Source organism: Aulostomus chinensis, chromosome 10, assembly GCF_037954235.1.
Source record: "Aulostomus chinensis isolate RoL2024-O1b breed Wild chromosome 10, RoL_Achi_v1.0, whole genome shotgun sequence".
In the NCBI taxonomy this organism is placed as follows: Eukaryota; Metazoa; Chordata; class Actinopteri; order Syngnathiformes; family Aulostomidae; genus Aulostomus; species Aulostomus chinensis.
The window spans coordinates 8685203-8707067 of NC_141329.1; the positions used below are offsets into that span (position 1 = coordinate 8685203).

General features: G+C 42.0%; 1 protein-coding gene across 1 annotated transcript; it reads right to left on the reverse strand.

Moving 5' to 3' along the window:
- Positions 1-314: 314 nt before the first annotated feature.
- LOC147254285 (myelin protein zero-like protein 2) lies at positions 315-20956 on the reverse strand. The gene is made up of 5 exons (XM_086215880.1): positions 20615-20956; positions 4454-4623; positions 4004-4214; positions 3258-3426; positions 315-1522 (listed from the first exon to the last, which is right to left on the reverse strand). Exons 1-5 carry the CDS (start codon positions 20667-20669, stop codon positions 1366-1368), a joined length of 762 nt encoding a protein of 253 aa, XP_086072006.1. The 5' UTR covers positions 20670-20956; the 3' UTR covers positions 315-1365.
- Positions 20957-21865: the final 909 nt, after the last annotated feature.

The following is a 21865-nucleotide window of genomic DNA, read 5'->3' on the forward strand; positions in this document are numbered from 1 at the left end:
AGAAAAAATAAGGCGCTGAAGCACCCGATATGTTGCCTAACTTCCTCAAATGGTTGAAACACAACATGAAGGCAGCAAACTGTTAAGAGGACCCAGATCATCAGGTGAATCTGCAGTCCTGACTGTAGAAACCATATCCTCTCTGTGTCTGGCAGAGCTAGCGTGAATGTTAGCAGTGCTAATCTAGAGCTAGCGCCACCTGTTGTGGTAGAGGGGATACACAGCAGTCAAGCTGTAGGTTTCAGGGAGAACAAATTTTGGGAACCATTGATTTATATTGGAACAAACTGAGGTAACAATTTAAAAGAATTTTATTAGAAAATCTTTATTAATAAAAGTTAGATTAAAAAAATCCAGTGGCGCTTAAACATAAAGAATAAAATACTTTTGGCATTATCTAAAAAACTAGACAAATCTATGGACATTGCTCAGTAATATATCATAAATACATCATTCGGTCACGAAAGGAAGAGGGACAGGTTTTACAATCATTTGTTAGTGGATGTGATGCATTCACAGATTAAGAGAGAGAGAGGCAGAGAGAGAGAGAGACTGACAGACAGACAGCTCACAAGGACATTCAAAGGGTTTTCAGATCTGACTGTGCACTCCCACACAATTTTCAGGTCAGGAATGCTCACTCACTGAACAAGTGTTTGAGCTCCAAACCTAATGGCGGCCTTTATGCTTTTAATCCATGTAATCTAATGTGACATCAGGCCTTCAGTTTACCAATGGAAGATAAAACTGCTTTTAAAGAGTGCTCTCAGACTGGCAGGTGTAGTGTTCATAACTCACTGAAATGCAGGACCTTCACTCTTCACAATGACTATCAATATGAACGATGACGCTACAGGTTTTACATATTTTCCATCAACCAGAACATGATGTAAACCGTAATAGCCCTGGGAGACTTAAATGTCTGTGTATGGCTCATCAGGTAGCAATCATCCTATGTACTCTGATTATTCATGTGTCAGTGGTTGGTGCAGCTGTCTTGGGTTCCTAAGAACCAAAACCATAGGCATTTATTGCATGTGATCATTTATCCCTTCAGGACAGCTTCACCGTCGCTTCATAAATCCAGATGTTTCAGTCCGGTTTAACCCAGCGCTTCTTCCCTCCTAACTCGGTTACTTTTGATCAAGGACTTCATCAAAAGTGCCAGCCTTAGCTCGATGTTCTTATTCAGAAGCTTTCAACAGGACTGTCTCCCGGTTTACCTCCCATTCTTAAACAACGGGTTTGTTTTCAACACAGCAGAGGAACAGCGCTCTTCATCTCCGCTTGGCAGAACCTTGGAGCTTCATCTGTGCCTCCCTTCCAGCGAGATTTCTGGCTCAGTGTTTGTGTCTGTCCACTTCCTCAGTCGGAGTCATCCCCATCATCATCATCTGAACTTGGGTCCTCTTCCTCTGAGGAGCTAGAATCTTTGGTGCTGGCCTCTGAGATCATACCGTCTGAACTGTCGATCTCTATGGACGTCTCTGAGAGGTACAGGTGGACAGCTCTCGATGGGTGGCTGGGATACACACACACACACACACACACACACGGAGGGGACAGGAAGACATGCACAAGGGGGGGAAGGTAAGAGCAACATAGCGCACAAACACACACGGCATGAAATGCACCCATGCATGATACAGTCATTAATTATTTATGTACTTGCATGTGCAGACGTCACACACACAATGGGAACAGGAACAGGACAAGTGGACCATGCATACACCAGCAGGGACAAAGGGTTAGAGTCACATTAGGGTTCCAAGTTTAGATCTGTTTAGCCCTCTGCGCCTGGTTGGGTAAAATTATTTCCTTCCTTCTGCAAGTTTTTAATGGGAGATTCAGTTTGAAGTCTGGCTGAATAAACCAGGATGACAGCAAATTGTTAACATTTCCTTAAGAGGCTTGGCTTTTGATGTCTGGTGCATAGTTTAACATCAGGTGCCTATTACAGAAAGATCTGAAAACCCAAGAGAGAAGTCCCCAAGCGCAGCCAAGAAAACAAAACAGCTAATTGTTCAAAACAGACAATGGGCATGAGATATTCTCTCTGGATGATAGAAATATTTGGCAGTGAAATTTAGAAGTGATATGTATTTTGTGCTAAAAAAAAAAATGCTTATGAAACGAACGTCTGTTTTCAACAAGTACTCTGCATCAAATAGCATCTTGAATATTGCTCCAGGAGTAACACGATAAACACCAAATACATCTGAATACAGCAATAAAACAAAAGCAGTGAAACAAAACAGAAACATTATCATCCTCAAGCAGTTCCACAGCTAATTGCTATTCACAGTGAGAGTTAATAAGAGCTTCAGATGGGGTTCCACAATCTTTCCCATTATGTGGTAATTAACACAAAATTTTAGAGGGTATTTTACCTTTAAACTACTCACAAATAGGTGTCTTCAGCTGACAAAGACGTTTTATTTTTCTCCTGCATGACTTCTTTGTGACTGCGGAATGTGGAAAGAGACAGTCACGTGTATGTATCTAATGGCGTCTGACAGCTAACGGCGAAAATGTCTGTTTACGAACCTTTAAGTACATTCTTTTCAGACAGTTTTGTTGTTGTTAGCCATCAGTCACCATTAGCTTGGAGATTAATATAAGTGTCTGGCTCTTCCCTCATTCTGCAGTCAAAAAGAAGTGATGCAGACGGAAAAAAAAACAGAAATGTGAGCTCAAGACACCTACTTGTGACTATTTAAAAGACAAAATACAGCTTTAGGGTAAATATCACTTTAAATTGATGTTATGAATCTGCTCGCTCATTGTTCTGCAGTTTCTATTGTTTTTTTATAACAAATGTGGCTTGTTGGAGGTTGAAATGTATTATTGGGGAAGTAAACAGCAGGAATATGCCATTGTTTTCCTTCTACATCATCCAAACATGAACAGGAAATGTGTTTGGAAGCCCATTTACCCCAACAGGATAAGATGTACTGATAACAGCTCCAGAAATGAAAGGCACAATGTGATATCATAAAAACTAGACAGCAGTCAGGCTGTGTCCTACATAAAGGCACATCCGCATTTGATTTCTAGTTAACAACAGCCGCAACTGCTCCAGCTTTGGGATCCAGTGACTGTGGTTGGAGAGGACAGAAGAAACTTCCAGTGGGAAAAGAGTCCAAGGCCCCAAGAGGGAGCACCGCATGCCCCCGAATCCCCAGAGTCAGACGGAGAACGAGAGAAGGCTGTCCTCTCTCAATCTCCCTCTTCCTCTGTATTTCTCTTGGCCTTACCAAGCAGTGGGATCTTTTCTCTCTTTGCGTGGGGCCTCTTGTTCCTCTTCCCGTCTCTGTCGCCTCCTCTTGCACCTCCTGCAGGACACAATGATGATGAGGAGGAGGACCACTGCGGTTATACCGCCTCCAATGGCCAAGGCCAGAAAGAGAAGCTCGGAGAAAGAAGCTGCAAAAAGAAACACAGGAATACAAAGCACAGTAAGTGAATTAATTTTATTCTCAATTGAATTTTCTACAAACCAAGGATTTGTTGCAAAAAAAAAGGAAATGCGTATTATGCATCCATCAGCTGGTTTAGAGCAAATAAGATGTAAAGACACCAAAAGATGGTAGTATATTTAACGTTACACATGGTTGTGGCTGGGAAAGACACAGTGGCAGAAGAACAACAGTATATATCAGTTAGAATGGAGAGAGTTCTTCAGCGATTGTACAAGTTGTAAGTGTTCTGAAGTACCAGTTAGTTGTGTCCACTTGCATTTAGCAATTTTTGCATTTTGTAATACATCATCGCAACCACTGCTGCATTCCCAATCACATTTTGATATTTTTTACTCATATTTGTGTGAATGTTACCATCATTCATGTTCAACAAAGGCCTTTCTCTGGTATCAAACTGTATTTCCTTTTGTTTTATCTTGGTTATCCTTTCTTTTTTCTTACTTTATAGCATGAAAAGTGAGTGCTTACAGGGGGCCGGATAAAAGAGGAGGACTATTTAGTCCAACAGTAAAACTGCTAACCTGAGGTGACGACACGGAGTTGAATCTGTCCAACTGCGCCGTGGACATCTGGTGGATTCTTGACCTGGCAGATGTATGTGCCATTGTAGGTGAATTTGACCTGTCGAAGTGTGATGGAGGCATCACGGCCATGGATGTCACCCGCCCAAAGAACTCGTTTTACGAAAATGCCTTCCACTGGCAGATATGGTTTCAGGTGGTAGTAGAACACCTGAAAGCAGAGTGTTATGGGTAGAAAGTGTATTTTAGTGTCACAGAGAAAGAAAGACACGATCCATTGCCTTTTTTCCCTCTCTATTATCACACATGGACACACATTGACTTGTCTTGGTCGCTCCATAGGGAGCCTGATTACTCATCGACGATTCTCTCACTCAGCTGAGGGGGTGGATGCTCCCCTGACACTGTGATGGAGCTTTCAAACACGCTTTGACACGGACACAAACTCACCGATTCTTCTCGTCCTGGTTTGAGGGGTCTGAAGCTCCAGGATATGATGATGGCATTGGTGTTAATGCTTGATGAAGTGTGGAATGTACACCTCAGACGAACATCCGTCCCGTTGACGGCTTCCACATGTCCGGATGTGTATATACGCATCCCGCTGACCTGCAGCACTCCTGCAACAGATACGAACCAGCAGTGGAGTTAATTTCAAACCCAGAATGCGGAATATACAGCAAAAAATCAATACATACATAAATAAGCACCAATACAACACAACAGACACAGTAAGAATTCATCAGTAAATTCCTGCCTGGTGAATGCATGCAGGACCCTACTCCTGCCCACGCAGAGCTGCTTTAAGAAAAATCATTAACTCAAAGTTGTCACTGTAACTAAATGAGAAATGTATTTTACATACCGTGCTGATATCCCACCACATCTATACCATGAATCATTGGCTGTGCCATCAGTGAGTGAACTCCCCTCAAACCTTTGTCCCTATTACGTCATTGTGTCATTGATTTTGGATCAGCGGGCCAAGTCTGCAACATTTTTATGAATAATAGCCACTTAAGCTACATAGCCCTTGCTGGGCTGAAATAGAGCTTGCTGTATATTATATGAACGTGGAGTATATCAATCTTTTGAGTGTGCGGTAGACGGAGCCTATTAGATGGAAAATGAATGCACTGGAAGAGTAGTGGAGGGATATTGGCAACAATTTGGCTCTTCCACATAATGATGGATGGAGCTCTGCAAAATGGAGTTCGCACACACACACACACACACACGTAGCACAGACCAGCATACATGCACTCTCAAGGAAGTTTTATGCTGAGTTCCTGTCAAGTGTTCCGTCGACAACACAGAACAATACATCAGCCTCCCTCTCCATGAGATCACTGAGTTTATCAAGGCAGATCTCCCCGTGCTCTAAAACAAACCATCGTGTGTGTGTGTGTGTGTGTGTGTGTGTGTGTGTGTGTGTTTGTGTGTCAGGGGCAGATCCATATGATGTAAAATTTCAACGATTCGAGACCAAACCTTCAAGGATATTGTATTTCCCATATATGACAGCTACAAACATGATTTTTTTTAAAGATATTTAAATTAAAAAGAATGTCTAAAAATCAGAACCATGACTAGAAAACATCACATTGAGTTCAGAGCTGATAAATCTGCGAGGTTTCCATCCCCAGTAGGTAATCATGGTATTCTGACTTGAATAATGGGCAAACAGAAGAACATTTACTCTTATTTCATACATATATTACATTATAAAATAGCAACGTGTGATAAACAACATGGACATGTTTAAAAATCCCATCTATTACTATATTATCATTCTCCTTTCAGCCTAATTTAATCATGCCTTATTGTTAGTGTGCGCTGATTGTAACAACCTACCTGTTGCTCATTTTAAAATCTGTGAGGAAATGACAGAAAGTTGAGGTTGTGTGTGACTCTGGATGTCTGCTGTGTGTAGGCAGTCCAGCCCACATCACCTGGGCTATTCATAGACAGGACTGCATACACCTTAATAATACGAGGAGCCATATCTAGCCTTGTTAAAGTCAAAGCTCAAGCACACAGCAAAGCTCAGAGCAGCCAAATGATGTCCTGTAGCCATTCGCACTCTCCATAGGAGCCCCCTACAGGACAAGCCAAAGACTTGATGAGACAATTAGCAACACATCAGTCTCAGCAGAGAGCTCCCTGTTACTTGACAGATTACCTGAGAGCACGTTAGGCCCCTCTTCACTCTAAAATGAGATAATTTGTTGATACAGTCAGCTAGCATCGGTGCTAGTAAAAGACTAAAAACTTGCTTGCAGCCCACATTATGATGAAGTAATACACAAACATATTTCAACCATAAAAAAGTGGATTATTCTGCCTATTAAATGCTGGTTAAGTGACTTAAGGTGCAACGTAATCCCACAGATGTTCAAATCAATACATTCAGGGATGCGTTATAATCACAGGAAGCATTAAGGCAGGAACTAGCTGAGAAATGCCAGCAGGGGCTCGGCTCCTCAGGCAGAGTCCTCTGTTCCTTATCAGGTTGGAGAGAGTTTCCTGTGGGCTAGGATGAGAGAGCGGGGTGACCAGACAGCCCCCACTCACAGCATTAAACAGACAGGCGTCTCTCTCATCACCAGGCCCTGACAGCGCTTTCTCAGCCTAATGCGTTTTAAATGAGCTCGATGAAACCTGGGAGGAGAGCATACAAGTGAGCGGTACAGGCTGAGTGCACACTTAAAAGTGTATTCATCTTCGCAGATACCAGATGTAAAACTGTGTTTTCCTTGGATGAAAAAATAGGCCAGTGCAGTAAAAGTGTGCTGTAAGATGTTTGTTGGATCTTTTTTCTCTGCATCAGAAGCTTGAAGTCAGATTACGGCAACTTGCGTCAGTAAATTGCTGCTTAAGTTAAGAAATATGCTAATATAGTTTGGCTTTCATTTCCTTCGCCGACAAGGTAATGGAGTTTGTATGTTTATAAAACTATGAGCCCAGTTTTTTTGTGTAGAATAGGCCAAGGAAGAGGGCTGCACGGTGGTGCAGTGGTCAGCACTGTGGCCTCACAGCAAGAAGGTTCGGGGTTCGAGTCCCGGCTCGGGCACGGGATCTTTTTGTGTGAGTCTCCATGTTCTCCCCGTGTCTGCGTGGGTTCTCTCTGGTACTCCAGCTTCCTCCCACAGTCCAAAGACATCAAGAGGGGACGAGGCTGATTGATACTCTAACTTGACCATAGGTATGAATGTGAGTGTGGATGGTTGTTCGTCTCTCTGTCGGCCCTGCGATGGGCTGGCGACCTGTCCAGGGTGAACCCCGCCTCTCGCCCGTTGACGCTGGGATAGGCTCCAGCCCCCCCGCGACCCTTAATGTGTAGGAATAAGCGGAAGATGACGATGGATGGATGGATGGGGCCAAGGAAGAAACTATTAAAATTTAGGACAGATGAGTTGTAGCGCCATCTGGTGGCAACAGACATTTTTTCCCCTTGATGTACACCTGCAAGTGGGTCAACCAGATCCATTCAAATTAGTTCAGAAATGCTTTAAGTGGTTGGTGATGTTGACTGTAAAGACTGAGTTTATGTTAAACAGCGTTACCGTGACAACACGTACAATTTCACCATACCAGGAAAGAGTCCCCATCTGAAAATATTTACCAACTGAATGTAAGTCATAATCATGGTGCTACTCAGTGGTTACAAGAAGCGAACAAACTTGGAGTTACACTTCTCTCTACTTTAAGTGAGCCTTGTGTGATATGTAAATGAGGGTGTCCCATCTCCAGGAGCTGATTGGCTCATTCACAGCCCAACCACAGCTCAGTTCCACCCCAGATTGCTCCAGGCTGCCCACCTAGCTGATTAACAGCAACACTGTAATGTGACGTGAGCAGCTAGCTTAGCCATGTACCACTACTACTTTAGTAATGTGTTCTGAGTCTTATTTTATTGTAGCACGTGGAGCCTAGCATTCTGGAGTACACCTCAGGTGGACAATCAGGGCAGGTGTTGAGACATATTGCAATTAACTCACCTCCAATCCCACCTCCTTTGTTCGCTTTGTATTTGTTTCATTAGGTTTCGTGATGTCACTCTTTGTGTTGTTTTTTTACACGTCACTTGAGTTTTAACAGAGGGTTTTGCTCATAGATTACTCCCTTGATTTAGATACATTTATATTAGCTTGTGTTTTTTATAACTGGTCCTTCAGGTTGAGTTATGTTGCAACTCAACCCTTGACACCATCCATCCATCGTCATCTTCCGCTTATTCCTACACATTAAGGGTCGCGGGGGGGCTGGAGCCTATCCCAGCGTCAACGGGCGAGAGGCGGGGTTCACCCTGGACAGGTCGCCAGTCCATTGCAGGGCCAACATAGAGAGACGAACAACCATCCACACTCACATTCATACCTACGGTCAATTTAGAGTATCAATCAGCCGAGTCCCCAATTGCATGTCTTTGGACAGTGGGAGGAAGCCGGAGTACCAGAGAGAACCCGCACAGGAACAGGGAGAACATGGAGACTCCACACAGAAAGATCCCGTGCCCGAGCCGGGACTCGAATCCTGAACCTTCTTGCTGTGAGGCCACAGTGCTGACCACTGCACCACCGTGCAGCCCAACCCTTGACTCATTAAACATTATTAATTCCACTACAGGTTATTTTGTAACCTTCAGCGGGGTCGTAACAATCGCAAAGTAACAGTATTTGTTACGTTACCCCACCTGCTGGATGCAGGAATTGAAATTTACACGCAACCAGTTTCTTCCCCTGAGCGATGTATCCTGCTGAAAATAGGGTCATTTTCATTATTTTGAATTTTTTTTTTCCTCCTTTTTATTGGCCGTTTTATGTCCTTCTCCCTGGTTTGAATTTCCCCGGTAACAGTCGGTGGGTTATTGGTCGACGTCATTATCAGGCCATTAAAGGCTTTAATTAGTTGTAATCAGCAGCATATTTTTGTAACCAATACAACCAAAGCCCCTGCTTCTGGAATGCTAAAGTCCATGAAAAAGTCATATTTTTGCAACTTTGTTTCAGAAATTCCCATCTTCACAAGTAAAGTAACACCCGAAGTGATTATGAAGCCAGTAGTAGTTTATCAGCATTAATAAAAGAGGATATGCATGCTGGTCTGTAGGAAGGTGGAGTCAGCCTCATCTGATGTATTCTAGTTGTTGCTAGAATCAATGATATGACATCAGCAACAATGTTTTGTTTTGTTTTTTTTTGGTAATATGTTTTGAGGAATACATGGATATAAGCCCCGTCTCTGTTCCTAATCTAACCACTGAAATTAGTGGATAAACCAGGCCCTCCTTCTTTCGGCAGATCAGCGCCGGCTGCATCATCCCTCGCTGGCACAACTTCAACTGTATCTGTTCTCTGTCTTAGACAAGCAAGAAGAAGATGAGTAAACGAGAGGAGGAACCGGGAAAAGAAAACGATTGTGTCACAAAAACAACTCCCTCTCCTCTGAACGAGCACAGGTTCTTTCGATTCACAATGGTCTGCTTTTACACGTAAAAGGAGGAATTCAATTTAATTAAAAGAAATACATCTTTGTTTCAGAGGATTAAGTGCACACCGGTTTTGGCTGAGCTGTGGCGCGTTTCCTCTGCCAAAGCTCATGCTAAAAAGATTCCCCGTGATTCATGTAGCGCCAGAGAGAGAGCAGGTCCTCCAGGCCACGACACCTCATTTCAAATGTCTCCCTTATATCAGTACAAGAATTTAAATAAGCGCAGCTAATCTCCTTTGTGCAACAAAAAGTAAAACGCTTTCAAGTGCGCTGTCATCTGACGTAAGCCAAGCTGATTAGGAATTAAGTTTAATTAGGCCTTTCTGAATACAGAATGAATATTAGTGGAATGACAGGCTTGTTAGGGTTATGTAGCACCTCAATTACTGTAGTAATATTTCCCCGTGGGTAAGAGAACATGAGCACTATTTAATTGGTCATTAGCAAGCACTTTGCTGAGGAAGATGTATGCCCATTACGTAGCAAATTTTTACCCATTTAGAGAAAGGAGGGATAGAAAAACAAGTCGAAATCGGAGAACGAGCTTTAAGGGATGACGGTTAAAATGCGAGTGTTGTCTAGATGAGAGGAAGAGTCAAGATAACGTTTGTTTACTTGTTTTGTTTTGCGCCAGCGTATCTCTCACTTGTTTAAGTCTGAACATCCTGCTTGGCCAGCGCTGACCACACCCAGCTTCTAGGAACCGAGCGAGCTTTCACAGGTTATTAAGATGGAGCTATGCACCCTACAGAGGAGGGCAAGAGCAGATGAATGACATGGAGTCTGCGGACAGAAGAACATAAGAAAAATACTATTCAACAATTTCGTTCCGAAACAGCAAATAATGGATCAGAATTGGCTCATGCTGACATGTCAGAGTCCAAGTCGCCAGTCATTAAATCCAATATATGTCGATGAAACGAGCTTACTGAACCTTTAATGCACTTTATTCTACCTGTCAACACTGTAGTGTAGTGGAGAAATTCGCCGGTTCACTTCGTCCATTGCTGAAGAGAGCAAATACTTTCATCTACTCTAAAATAATCAGACCGAGCCCACTCGAGGGTGATTAGGTTTGCTTGGCTTGGCAGCCATCCCAAGATTGTTTAAAGGCTTCCAAAGAGGCAGAAAAAATATAGTGTTTGACCTGCCCATATAATATATCACGCAGTTCAACAGTGGAGCATATTTTCAAGTGCATAACCCCCCGCTTCTTTATAGATGCTTTACCCACTCTCTGGTATCACATCGCCAGTTGTATCTCAATGCGAGTATTGTGTCAGTGCAAAGGCAAGTCTGGCAGGGTTGGTTTTCATTCTGCTACAGCTAAAAAAAATAGCATGTGTTATTTGTGCTAATCAGAAATAGTACGCCTGCCACATTATACTACTTTTCTTCTTCTTACGATTTAATAAAGCGGGCTCACAAATCACATACCAAAGACTGGAAGACAATCCTCTGCAATATAGCTGTCCAGTTGATGCTTGGTTAACTCTTCACCAGTGGAATCATTCAGCAAAGTTAACTTTAGGGGGTGAAAGCATAGATTGATAAGGAGCTTAGGATAAAAGGTGAAGAGTTAAATGTTCTCCACTTCACAGTAGGTCACAGAACATAAACGAAAGGTTAATCACACTTCAGTAATCCTTATTCAGCTCTGCAATATGTTACCAAGTACAAACGTTATCGCCGCGAACCAGCAGACACACACAGTCGAGGGTTTTTATTTAGGCATTTTTCAGGCCATTTTGGGAGGGTTTCACACGGCAGTGAGGCATGCTCGCTGTATGGAACCCTTTTCATAACTGCTGAGCAAACGTAACCTCTGTTTTTGTTTTTGTTTTTTTAATTCCCTTTGACTATCGTTAAAAAAACAAAAAACACCTGAGACAAGCCTGCTCCGTTGTACATTGCAAACATTTGTCAAAAATCTACATGTCACCTTTCGGCTGGAGGGCTTTTTGAGACGGGGGTTCATTTATACTGTATATGTGTGAATCTGAAAACAAAGAAAGATCTGTTGGAAGGCCTGTACTCTGTTACATCCTGCACAGTCACATGGTATCTGCATTCGCAAAGAGGACGTAAATTCTTGAGCTTTACCTGAGGAAACGCTGCAGAACAAATCAAGTAGTTGGAACGACTCTGAAAATAAGTTTCATGACATTATTTCCTAGATGGTGCATTAGTGCCTTTCCTCTTTTCATCATGTGTGAGGCGCAAAAAGGAACACCAGAGGAAACCTGAGTCTCCGTTACGCCAGTTTTGGAGGAAACACTCAGGACAGGACCAAACACACAAACACCTCAGAGGATTACAAAGAGCCTCTTCTCTCCTTTGTGAGCGGTTCCACAGGCCCAGGTTGGGTTGTTTTTTTTTACCTCCCTGTCTTTTTCTCAACAAGCCGTCTTTCATTGGTTGTGTTGAAAGCTGGGAATAGCAGGTTCAGGTAACAGCGTGTTTGCAGAACAGGAGGACTAACAGTCAAGGGACCCAGGAATATTTATGAGCTATGCAAAAATGACGAAAACTACAAAAATTGGACTTCTGATCACGAAGTATACCGATTTCTCTCTCTCCCCCTCTCTCACTTTCAAGATAAAAACACAGGTCTCATGTGTGTGAGACATTCTGAAAACCAGAGTGTAACTTTAAAGAATATCACTATCAAACACTCTTATCGCCAAAAATAATTTAGGTTTCATTTCCATATGACCTCAGCACAATCAGGGTAAGGGATGTAACAAAAACAACCAAGATGGAAATGTTGCAGTCAAATTTTTTTTTTTTTTAATGTAAGGAGTAAAGTTAACATAACAGAACTAAAAAAAAAAAAAAAACAAATAAAAACACAAGATAGGATCTAAAATAAGGCTCAAATCCATGAAAAGACAATAAAACGACTCTAAAACTCACCAAAAATGCTTAAAACAAAACACAAAGTGACATCACTAAAAGTAATGAAACTAATACTTTAACCTCAAACGAGGTGGGGGTGCGAATGAGCTGGAACGGGACGTGAGAGTAAAGTTCTTCGAGTCTTATAACCTGCCCCAGTCCACTGACCTGTGCTTAAAAAAATAAATAAATAAAACACTAGCCACCGCTGGACATTAAAACTCACGATTCAAGGCTAATAAATGGAGCAGTCCACGGCCAGGCTAGCTGCTCACACCATGGAACGGACGCCAGAGTGCGCCAGCAAAAGAAGCGACCCGTGATTGGGCGGTGCGTGGCCCAATCAGCTCTCGGAGATGACGCACTTAAATTTGCATACTTACATTCAGGCGCTACTTCACGGACAAGGCTAAAGCCGATACACGCCTCTCTATTAAACATAAAATAAATTGGTTCTGTCAAATATACACGTTATACCACAACACGACTAAAACTGGACCAAACACCTGTAACGAGCTGCAGCACAACAAACAGGGCGAGTGTCAAATCTGAGGAGAGTGAAATTTGTTCTAGCCGGAGGCGACAGGAATACTAACTACGACACCAAAGCACAGCAACCACGAGTGAGACCGTGGGTGTCCTGGGAAACATGCCACTGCAATGGCGCAGCTGGCCAGAGTCCGGCGGAGCAGCGGACGTAGAGGAAGCCAGGGGAGGAGACTTGCCTTCATCTAACGTGTATGGCCCAATCAGCTCCCGGGGATGACACATTTCATTTGCGTAATCTTACACGGGCTTGGCAATTGAGGGAAGTGCAGAAACTCGTGTTAGAAATATTCACAACTGTACTAACCATCTATTTTGTGGTTGGCATGTGGTTTCGTGCCAACGGTCACTACCACAACATTCAAGAACATAAAATCTTCATTTGTTTGTCTTTTCTTTGTTTATTTGTTGTTGTTTTTTTAAAAAGAAGGTTTTTTTGAAAGGCATTTTATCAAAAGTTAATCCTTTATTTCTTTGAATAAAATTTACTAAGTACTGATAAGCAAAAGTGTGTTTGTGTATACAATTCCCAAATGTATGTTGCTTGAATACCAGCAGAAATATGACACCTACTTAAAAAGTGCTGTCTGCAGTTGCAGTAAAAATCAGTCAAAAAAAAGTCCAAAAAGTAGCAACTGAGACACCGAACACATGAACAGTAACTGGAGAAGATCGAGGCTCCTAATACACTAAAAACTAAGTAGACACACCTGAGATACATGAGCGGACATTCACACGGGTGGAAAAATCAAAACAGGAAAAACAAAGGCAATGAAACAGTCACGCTTTCAAAATAAAAGAAGAAACATCTATAATCTCCAAAGGAAAGCATCAATCAAGTCAAGACAGGGACTTTAAGAGGCATTTTCTCAAAATCAGTAAAGACAAAATAAAAATAAATAAATAAATAATGAAATAATTACTTGCTTGCTTTGTTGGGTTTTGCTTCTTTTGTTTCTTTGTTTTTTCAGAAATATGGGCATCACCGATATTGTGTTGTGTTGACATGCAATTGTTGATGCTATACTCTTCTCTTCTACTCTATTCTACGCTATTTTATATTCCCAGATCGACTGAAGATAGGTAATGAGAAAGACCTGTTAGAAATGTTTCCCTTGGTTGTGAGAGACATTTGATATCAAGTCTGACTTTGACCCAGTTCTGGTTAATGTCCCACCTCCTGCAGTGGGCCAATTGTAATTCATCAGGCGGCGTTGTCCAAAGGAAATGCGTTACAGTCGGTGAGTGAGGATAAGAGTTTAATCCATCAAGCTTCCTTCACTCCCTCCCCACAGCTGACTCAACAACTTCTCCCTGGGATTGAAACTCCTGAGGGAGAGAGGGGGGTCTAGCTGCTGCTCGTGCTTCAATCCCACTCACCCACGGCCCACAGGCCTCTGCTGGACACTCAGTCTAAACTGTGCAGCTAGACGAGGCATCTGTTCAGTGGCCCTGAATCAGAGTAGATCTGGTCCCACTGTGACTTGTTCCTGCTCCTCCAGAGCACATGAATAAATCCGTAAATGATGATATCATTCTCAAATCAGGAACGCCCATACTGAGGAAAAGATGAGATGAAGGAAATCAAAGAAACATAAAGCCAATGAAGACTATTCAATATCCACTGAGGAAGATAGAAAGAGGACGTGACAACTTCTGAAAATTAACTTCAAGTTGATCAAGTTCAGAAATGTGTACGTGATACAGAGGAGAGTAGATCTGTGTTTGAGTCCAGAGGGAGACGATGTGGAGAGGACGCTAAATGAGTCAACAGGAAGGATTTATTGACAAGAGAAGAAGAGATGGTGAGAGCCAAGCAAAAGAATCCCTCCTAAATGCACATTATTTTTGAGGCAGCGGCAGAGGATGTCTACAAAAAAATGTCTCTGGAGAAAAGAAACATTCACGGGCGAGTCTGAGACGCCACGCAGCCAGAACCAACTGTAATTAATTCATCAGACCTTGAACTAACTGTCAAACAACAAAGTATTGTATACATATTTCAGACAGCTCCATTTAAAGTTGTTTTTTTTCAATCCCCTAATTAAACTGTTGAAAATCTGAGCCTACATTTAAATAGAAATCGACATTCTAACCACCAGGCATCCCTAATTCCACTTTAACCACTTTGAGCAAATTAGTGGAAATTAGAGATATTGCCTCTGTAATTATGCGTAACCCTATATTCAAGTCTTGGTGTATTAGCCTTTCAGAGAGGAAAGCTCTTAAAGAATTACAGCCTAATCCTAAAATTGCTATTAAAAGTCTGACAGGGGAGTGACGTGGAATACCACTGGTTATGTAGAAGAGACTGACAGACAATTAAACAATGATGCTTTTATGAATGTAACTCCCATGTTCTTCTGCCGCGTCGATGACGCAATTTTCTTGTATGAATCCATACGTTCTCTGTATTTTCCAATAGTGGTCGACCGATACACTTTTTTTCAGTGGCTGATGCCGATATTTAGAGAGAAGGTTGACCAATTGGTGATACATAGTGCAGATATCACATTGATTTATCAACTATTCCATAACAATAATGAGAAACAATATTTTTTGAACTTCTAACTGAACTGAAAAAAACAAAAAAATAGAACAAAGAAGCAGAAAACATAGTGATGAACTATTCTATTATTTCATGTATGTTTACATCTAATATACATGCTTGTCTTAGCTGGTAATATGTTTCAGATATTTTAAATTAATAGGTCACCACTACAGAAAGTAGTCCGACCCAGTAACAAACTAGCAACAGACGAATACTTGCCTGGTTACCCAAAGGTTGCAACTGAGTGAATAAAGATAAACGTAATAACTTCAAAAAGTTCTCAACTAGTTTTTATCAAAGGGAATTCTGGACTTCTGTTGTTTGTCTTTTGAATCCTCTAAAAACATTTCCAGTGAGGTCACAACTATTTTTTTCCCAAACACGGCGGGCTGTAACAGGTTAGCTAGCAGCGACAAAAAAAACAGCACCTTTAGGTTCTGCTCATCTTCTTCCAACCATTCACAAAAACTGAGATCCCCAAATAAATCAAAACAGACAAAGAAAATCCATTTTCTCTTCAGCCGTTTCCTTCTCCAGCTACAGCAGTTACGTTGCCATGGACACAGAATACTCGTCAGAACTACATCTTGTATAACAGTGTCACACCTGGAAGCCGAGCACGTTGCGCTTCACGAACTCATGAGCAACTTTCACACGCATAAATGACGCCCTGCCTCCAAGGCTGCATCGGCGTCCTTCTATACCTCCATGCCAAACCTTTGCAGCGCGTCCTCCGTCTGCCACACCCACTGGCGCCAACCCTTCACTCCTCAATTAACGTTCTCACTCCTCAGTTCAACGTTTGCGATGTTTTCTGTTTTGTCCTCTAAATACCAATGACTGGATGTAGTGAACTACATGTCAGCATTTGGTAGCGCACAGAGAAAAGTAGCCTCAGACAGCGTACAGGCCCCCCCCCCCCCCCGAGACATTCTCCTCTCTTGAGGTGTTTGAATTTAATCAGAAATTGTTTTGCGCATAGTACAAAAACATAAACTTCCCCTGGCGGTGTTATGAAGAAGTCTCGATATTCCGTGGAAGCTGGTGACTTACATCACTCTCTGTAAACCCAGTAGAGGTGTTGCTTTAACTGGAAAGTCTACTTGTTTACCATAACTCTAAACAGTCATGTGTGTGCGTGTGTGTGTGCGTGTGTGTGTGTGTGTGTGTGTGTGTGTGTGTGTGTGTGTGTGTGTGCGTGTGTGCACAGAAAATCTTGGATCAGCCAAGCACAAATACCGTCTATTCACTCATAAAAATATTCAAATCCCTGTTTACACTTGGAGTCGAGCTCAGCCTCCGACACGAGGAGTGAGTGTCTGGCCTTCGCACTCAAACACTTCGCAGATGCGTCCTAAGCCGTCTTTGTTGAGGATCTGTGTGTTCGTGCATACGAGCGCGTCATTGTCTGCACACTCCCTCAGGCCACCCCATCAATATGACACAAAGGCCAAACGTCCTCCCAAGGTGTGTCAACACAACGCAGGATGTCAAAAAGCACAGCCATGCTTTGTTAGCCTGACCTTACGATCGCAGAGGGATTAGAAATGATTAGAGATGCGGTGGCAGGAACAGCCTACAAAACACTGACAGAATTAAGATGAAGCCCAAACAACCGGTTTAAGCAGCAGTATGCTGAACAGCCATTTCTGAGCGTGTGTGTGTGTTAAACCTGTAAATCAGGACAGGCTGGCACACGTCAGCACTGTATGTAGTTCAGGCTTTCTGGTTGGAAAAAGGAAGCCGTTAGAGGAAGACGTAAGGAAGAAATATGAATGGCAGAGGCAATGAAAAAAAATCAATATAAGGAATCATAAAAGCTTTACTGAGACTTCCAGCCTCCTGACTGTGTTTGCTTGGAGCAGAGGTGAAATAAGAGGGTCTAGTGATTGTTTTGAGTGTGTTTTTTTTAACGATTATTATTTTGCAAGTAGCCACATTGTGTTTGTATTTCTTTATTTTAATCAAACTTATCGATCAAAAAGGTGTGGTGCAAAATCTCTGCAGAAAATGTGGAATTTACACTTGAATTCTTTAACTTCAAACACCGAGTTATTACAAAACGAGATTCAATTTAAGGTGGCGGCGACAAGAGATGGAGTCGTCCTTTTTTTCAGTTTAAGATCCAATTACAGAATTTTTTTTTTTTCATTTCCAATCCAATCCAGGCTTCAATACAAGAGGTCTTTTATATCGAATGCTTTCATTTTTACTTTTGTTTGTGGCGAGATGTTAAAGTTTAACATCGTGAAGCTCTACTAAACTACACAGCAATTCTTATTAAAAGAGCAGAAACAGACACAAATGCATTAAATATAAAGGTATTACAGAGCAGGTGTAGACTGATGGTGCTTTACTGCAGGTTCGTGGTTGACCACAAGCTGTGGAGTGTGATATGGATCCAATACCTGATATTTGAATGAAGTGAGCATAGCCAATTGATTCCAGCATTCCTAATGGGATATCTGGACTAGCAGCTGTTTTAAAGAATAGGTTCCTTCATTTGTCTGCATCTTAAATTGTCTTTTTCCTTCTGCAGAAAGAAGATGCGAGACGACAAGGGAGTTCGTTTCCAGGTTCAGACAGGAAACAAATCTCAACCTCGGCAGTTTTCACCTAAACAGGCTCCGCCCCCACCCTGCCAACAGTATATCAACACTCCAAACCAACAGATTATTTAGAGATAAACTCACTTGAACCAGATTTAATATAAAGTGAAGATACACTGAATTACAGCAGCGCATTAACGAAATACACCACTTTCAGCCACCGATAGAGATCAGCTGAAGCCATCGCTGATCCTAACAAAGCAAAGAGTCAGCTGACAGTCAGCAGGGTGGTGCCAGAAAAAAAAAGGAAGATTTTACACACCTTTACTGGTTATATAACAGTCTTGCCTTATTGAATGCTTTATTTCTTAGTTGTGTAAAATCATCGACGATATCAAAGTCCAAATGTAACCTTTTTTTGGTCAGTTCACTCAGTTGGATGATCTTGCACATAAATTACTTTTTAAATCTTTTTCAGTAATGCTAGGACTGCAGGCTATTGAGTTTTCATGTTCTACTGCTATTGTTCTGAGAAAAAATGAGGGCAGGAGTATTCATAACTTTTTTTCCGATTAAGTTCTTGAATTATGGGAAGTATTGCTAGCACCACGAACATTTTTGAGAGTTGTCTGGTTCCAACAGGCCAATCTGGCGTTTGCCAGAATTACCATTTTGTTAATCCAAGCCTGTGTTTTAAGCAAAGAGGCGAATGTAGAAGAAAGAGCTTCAATGCCTAAATGTAACACGTTGCTGTACAACACTTTTTTAAGTGGAATAGCTAAACTATGAAACTGTAAAACTCTGAAGCTGATTTTTGGTGTCTTTGTGGGTTCACGCTAATATCATACATGTGAAGGGCAAAAAAAAAAAGAAAAAAAATAATAATAAAAATGTGGAACTGGGGCAAAAAAAAAAAAAAAAAAAAAAGCTACAACAGGTTAGTCTGTCCATCAAGTCAAATAAATATCTAGGCTACATTAATATTTGATTTGGGGGGAAATTTCTTCCTGTATCCAGGGAAGGTTTTATTGCTGCGGGGCTGAGTGCTGTGCTCTGTGAGTCTTAAACCATAAGAGGGTTTGACTGATCCCTGTTTAATACTGCATGACAACACAAATATCACAACTCATAATCTGATTACAGCCTGTTCCACACCATCCATGTTAGTGTTGTGAAAAGTAAACAGGAACCTGCCACGATATGATCTGTTGTGTTTATTAAAAACACAAAGGAGCATTGCATTTATCTTTGAGAGCGATTATTACAATGGTGATACTTTTTCGTGCAGGGGGAAGAGTCTTTTTGGTCTATAGCATATGTCTTTAGAAGCAAAACCAAGAGAATGCAGACCGCCTGTGATGAACACAATCAAGGTGCCAGAGAACAGCGAACAGTTGATGGGTAAATGTGCTAAACATGCTCACAAAATAATATTTTATGTCAAACTGTGTCTCTGAAAACCTAAAAGAATGGAATGGGGGTGGGGCGTAAAAGTGATTTTACACCAAACAGTAAAAACCTCATGAATCTGATTCTGCTTGCTTGTTTGACTATGACATCCAGTTTTACCAGCACAATATGGGGGGGGATGATTGCAGCAACAACAGATGAGATACCAGAGATGCTACTGAGCGCCAATCAGTTCCAACATGCCTCTTTCAATCCAGACACAGTTATTTGATCTGCGCACACACACACACACACACACACACACACACACACACACACACACACCCTGTCGGTGTAGACCTGCACCCTTCTGCTCCGTCTTTGGTGACTGTTGGATCTGCAGACTCAGGCTCCTTGTAAACAGGAGCAGCCTGCTACTCTAGTGACTCCCCACATGCTGCTTTGGCAGTGGATGGACATGGTCAATCAATATAATCCTTCTAAGTAGAATGGACACAGATTAGTTGAAGGTTAAACAACCTGAATGAATTGATATGCCTATCCATGAAAACATTTTCCATTAGCCTGCTATTACAGCAGTGGGACGTAAGTAGCTGTAACCATCGGATGTAGCCTATTAATGTTTATTTTCATAGTTGTGTTTAAATGGCTCTGATCTAACTGACATATCCTGGACGGGAAGTGGATTTACTTATCTGCGTCCAGCGGGCCTTGCGTACGTAAGCACGGATGCACATTGATCTGGGGGAACTGAAGGAGGTTGTATGAAACAAAACACAATGTAGCAAGGACCTGTTTGAGCGCCTTCACAGGAATATCTCGGACCCACCCCTCGCTAGTGTGCCAAGTTATCCACTTCCCAATGACGCATGGCAGGCGCTAGGAGGTAGGTTAAAGGTCCCCGAGGAGTACGGACGAACAATCAGTGGGTTTCCTCATTTAGAATTCCAACCGTCTAACCGGTCGACCTGTTAGATCTCTGGGAAATGGAAAATCCTTTTTTTTTTTTCTTTTTTACAACACGTAAAAATACACGCATGTAGATCTGCTTAAAAAATCACGAGAACCCATAATAATAAGTCAAAATAATGGGAACACAAAAGACAGATCCTAAATCACATCAAAACAAAGTAAATGTTCACTCCAACAGAAGCGGGGTCTCACCTGAAGCCGCGAGTCCACACAGGACGGTGAGGAGACAGAACCCTTTTACGCACATTGGATGGTCAACAGGCTGTCGTGTGACCAAGAAAAAAGGGAATGGATTGAAGCACCGAGACCCCTCCGCCGACTTACAACGGCAAGAAAAACGGCTCACAAGTCTGCGCTACCCCTCACAGAGGAGGTCGAAAACAGTCTTCTCCACCTCCTCAAATCCAAAGACGCGTCCTAACTCGCCGCTGCCCCGTTACTTACCATTTCAGCGCCCTCCCACCCCATTTTTTTCGGGCGGAGTAACAAGTCACCAACTCTCCTCGCATGTTTCTTTTTATCCCCATCTCACATGTTCAAGTCAGAGACGAAGAATTCCCAAGAGTCACCAAACCTGTTCTGCTGCTGCTGCTGCGTAAAACGTGCCATGGCAAAGATGTTGCGCAATCGCACGCCCGGGACTCTTCATCCCGATACTATGCTGAAATCATCTTAACAGTTTTAAGTGTCATGACGCAGTCAATCGGAATAAAACAGCAAACTACGTGTACTGTTATAAGTGCCATGTAACATGAAATCCAGTACACGACTTCAAATCAAAGGAAAGATGGCATCGTTAGATCAGAACTTCCCCTAACTCATCTTAATCAAAGTCAGATTTGACTAACTTTGACTGTCACGAAGTGAAAAATTCACCACAGATTAGTGAATTCCTCTTGAACCTAGAATCCACCAAAACGATGAGTGAAAGCAGCATTTTGGTTGAACACCTTAGTTTCTTGAATATCAAAATAAAACGCAAAACTGAACAAAACTGTATGGACGATTACGTCTTTCAACTCATCAGCGACAATGAGATTTTTCTTTGCGCACCGTGGCGGTGAGCCTGACTGGTTTCTAGTTTGAGCCTCTAGTTTGAGCCACTTGGGGGCAGAACCGCACTTTGATGAACTCCAGTCCACCAGTCTTCCACTCCTTTGTCCCCTTAGATCAGTCCACGGTTGAACTTTTTACCATGTCAAAATATTTCCTTAGGACTGTGTGACTGTAAAAAAGTAACAGTATCGTTTTTTTTTCTCCCTCCATGTTTGTAGGTCCTGCAGCTTGACTGTTTTAATCTGTTTCAGCGGAGCAAAACTCTACTTATTAGCAGGTTATTGTTTAAATACACAGGTTCTATATACATTAACACCTATTAATATATAATTCTTAGATTAAAACTTTTTATTATCACCCGAAGTTATAGATAACTTCTTGTCTTTT

Coding starts and splice junctions, on each gene's coding strand:
- LOC147254285 (XM_086215880.1), bottom strand. CDS start 20,669: ATGTGCGTAAAAGGGTTCTGTCTCCTCACCGTCCTGTGTGGACTCGCG. Junction 4,624..20,614: donor GTGTGGACTCGCGGCTTCAG/GTGAGACCCCGC, acceptor TATCTGTTGCAG/GAGTGCTGCAGGTCAGCGGG. Junction 4,215..4,453: donor AACCAGGACGAGAAGAATCG/GTGAGTTTGTGT, acceptor CTCTGCTTTCAG/GTGTTCTACTACCACCTGAA.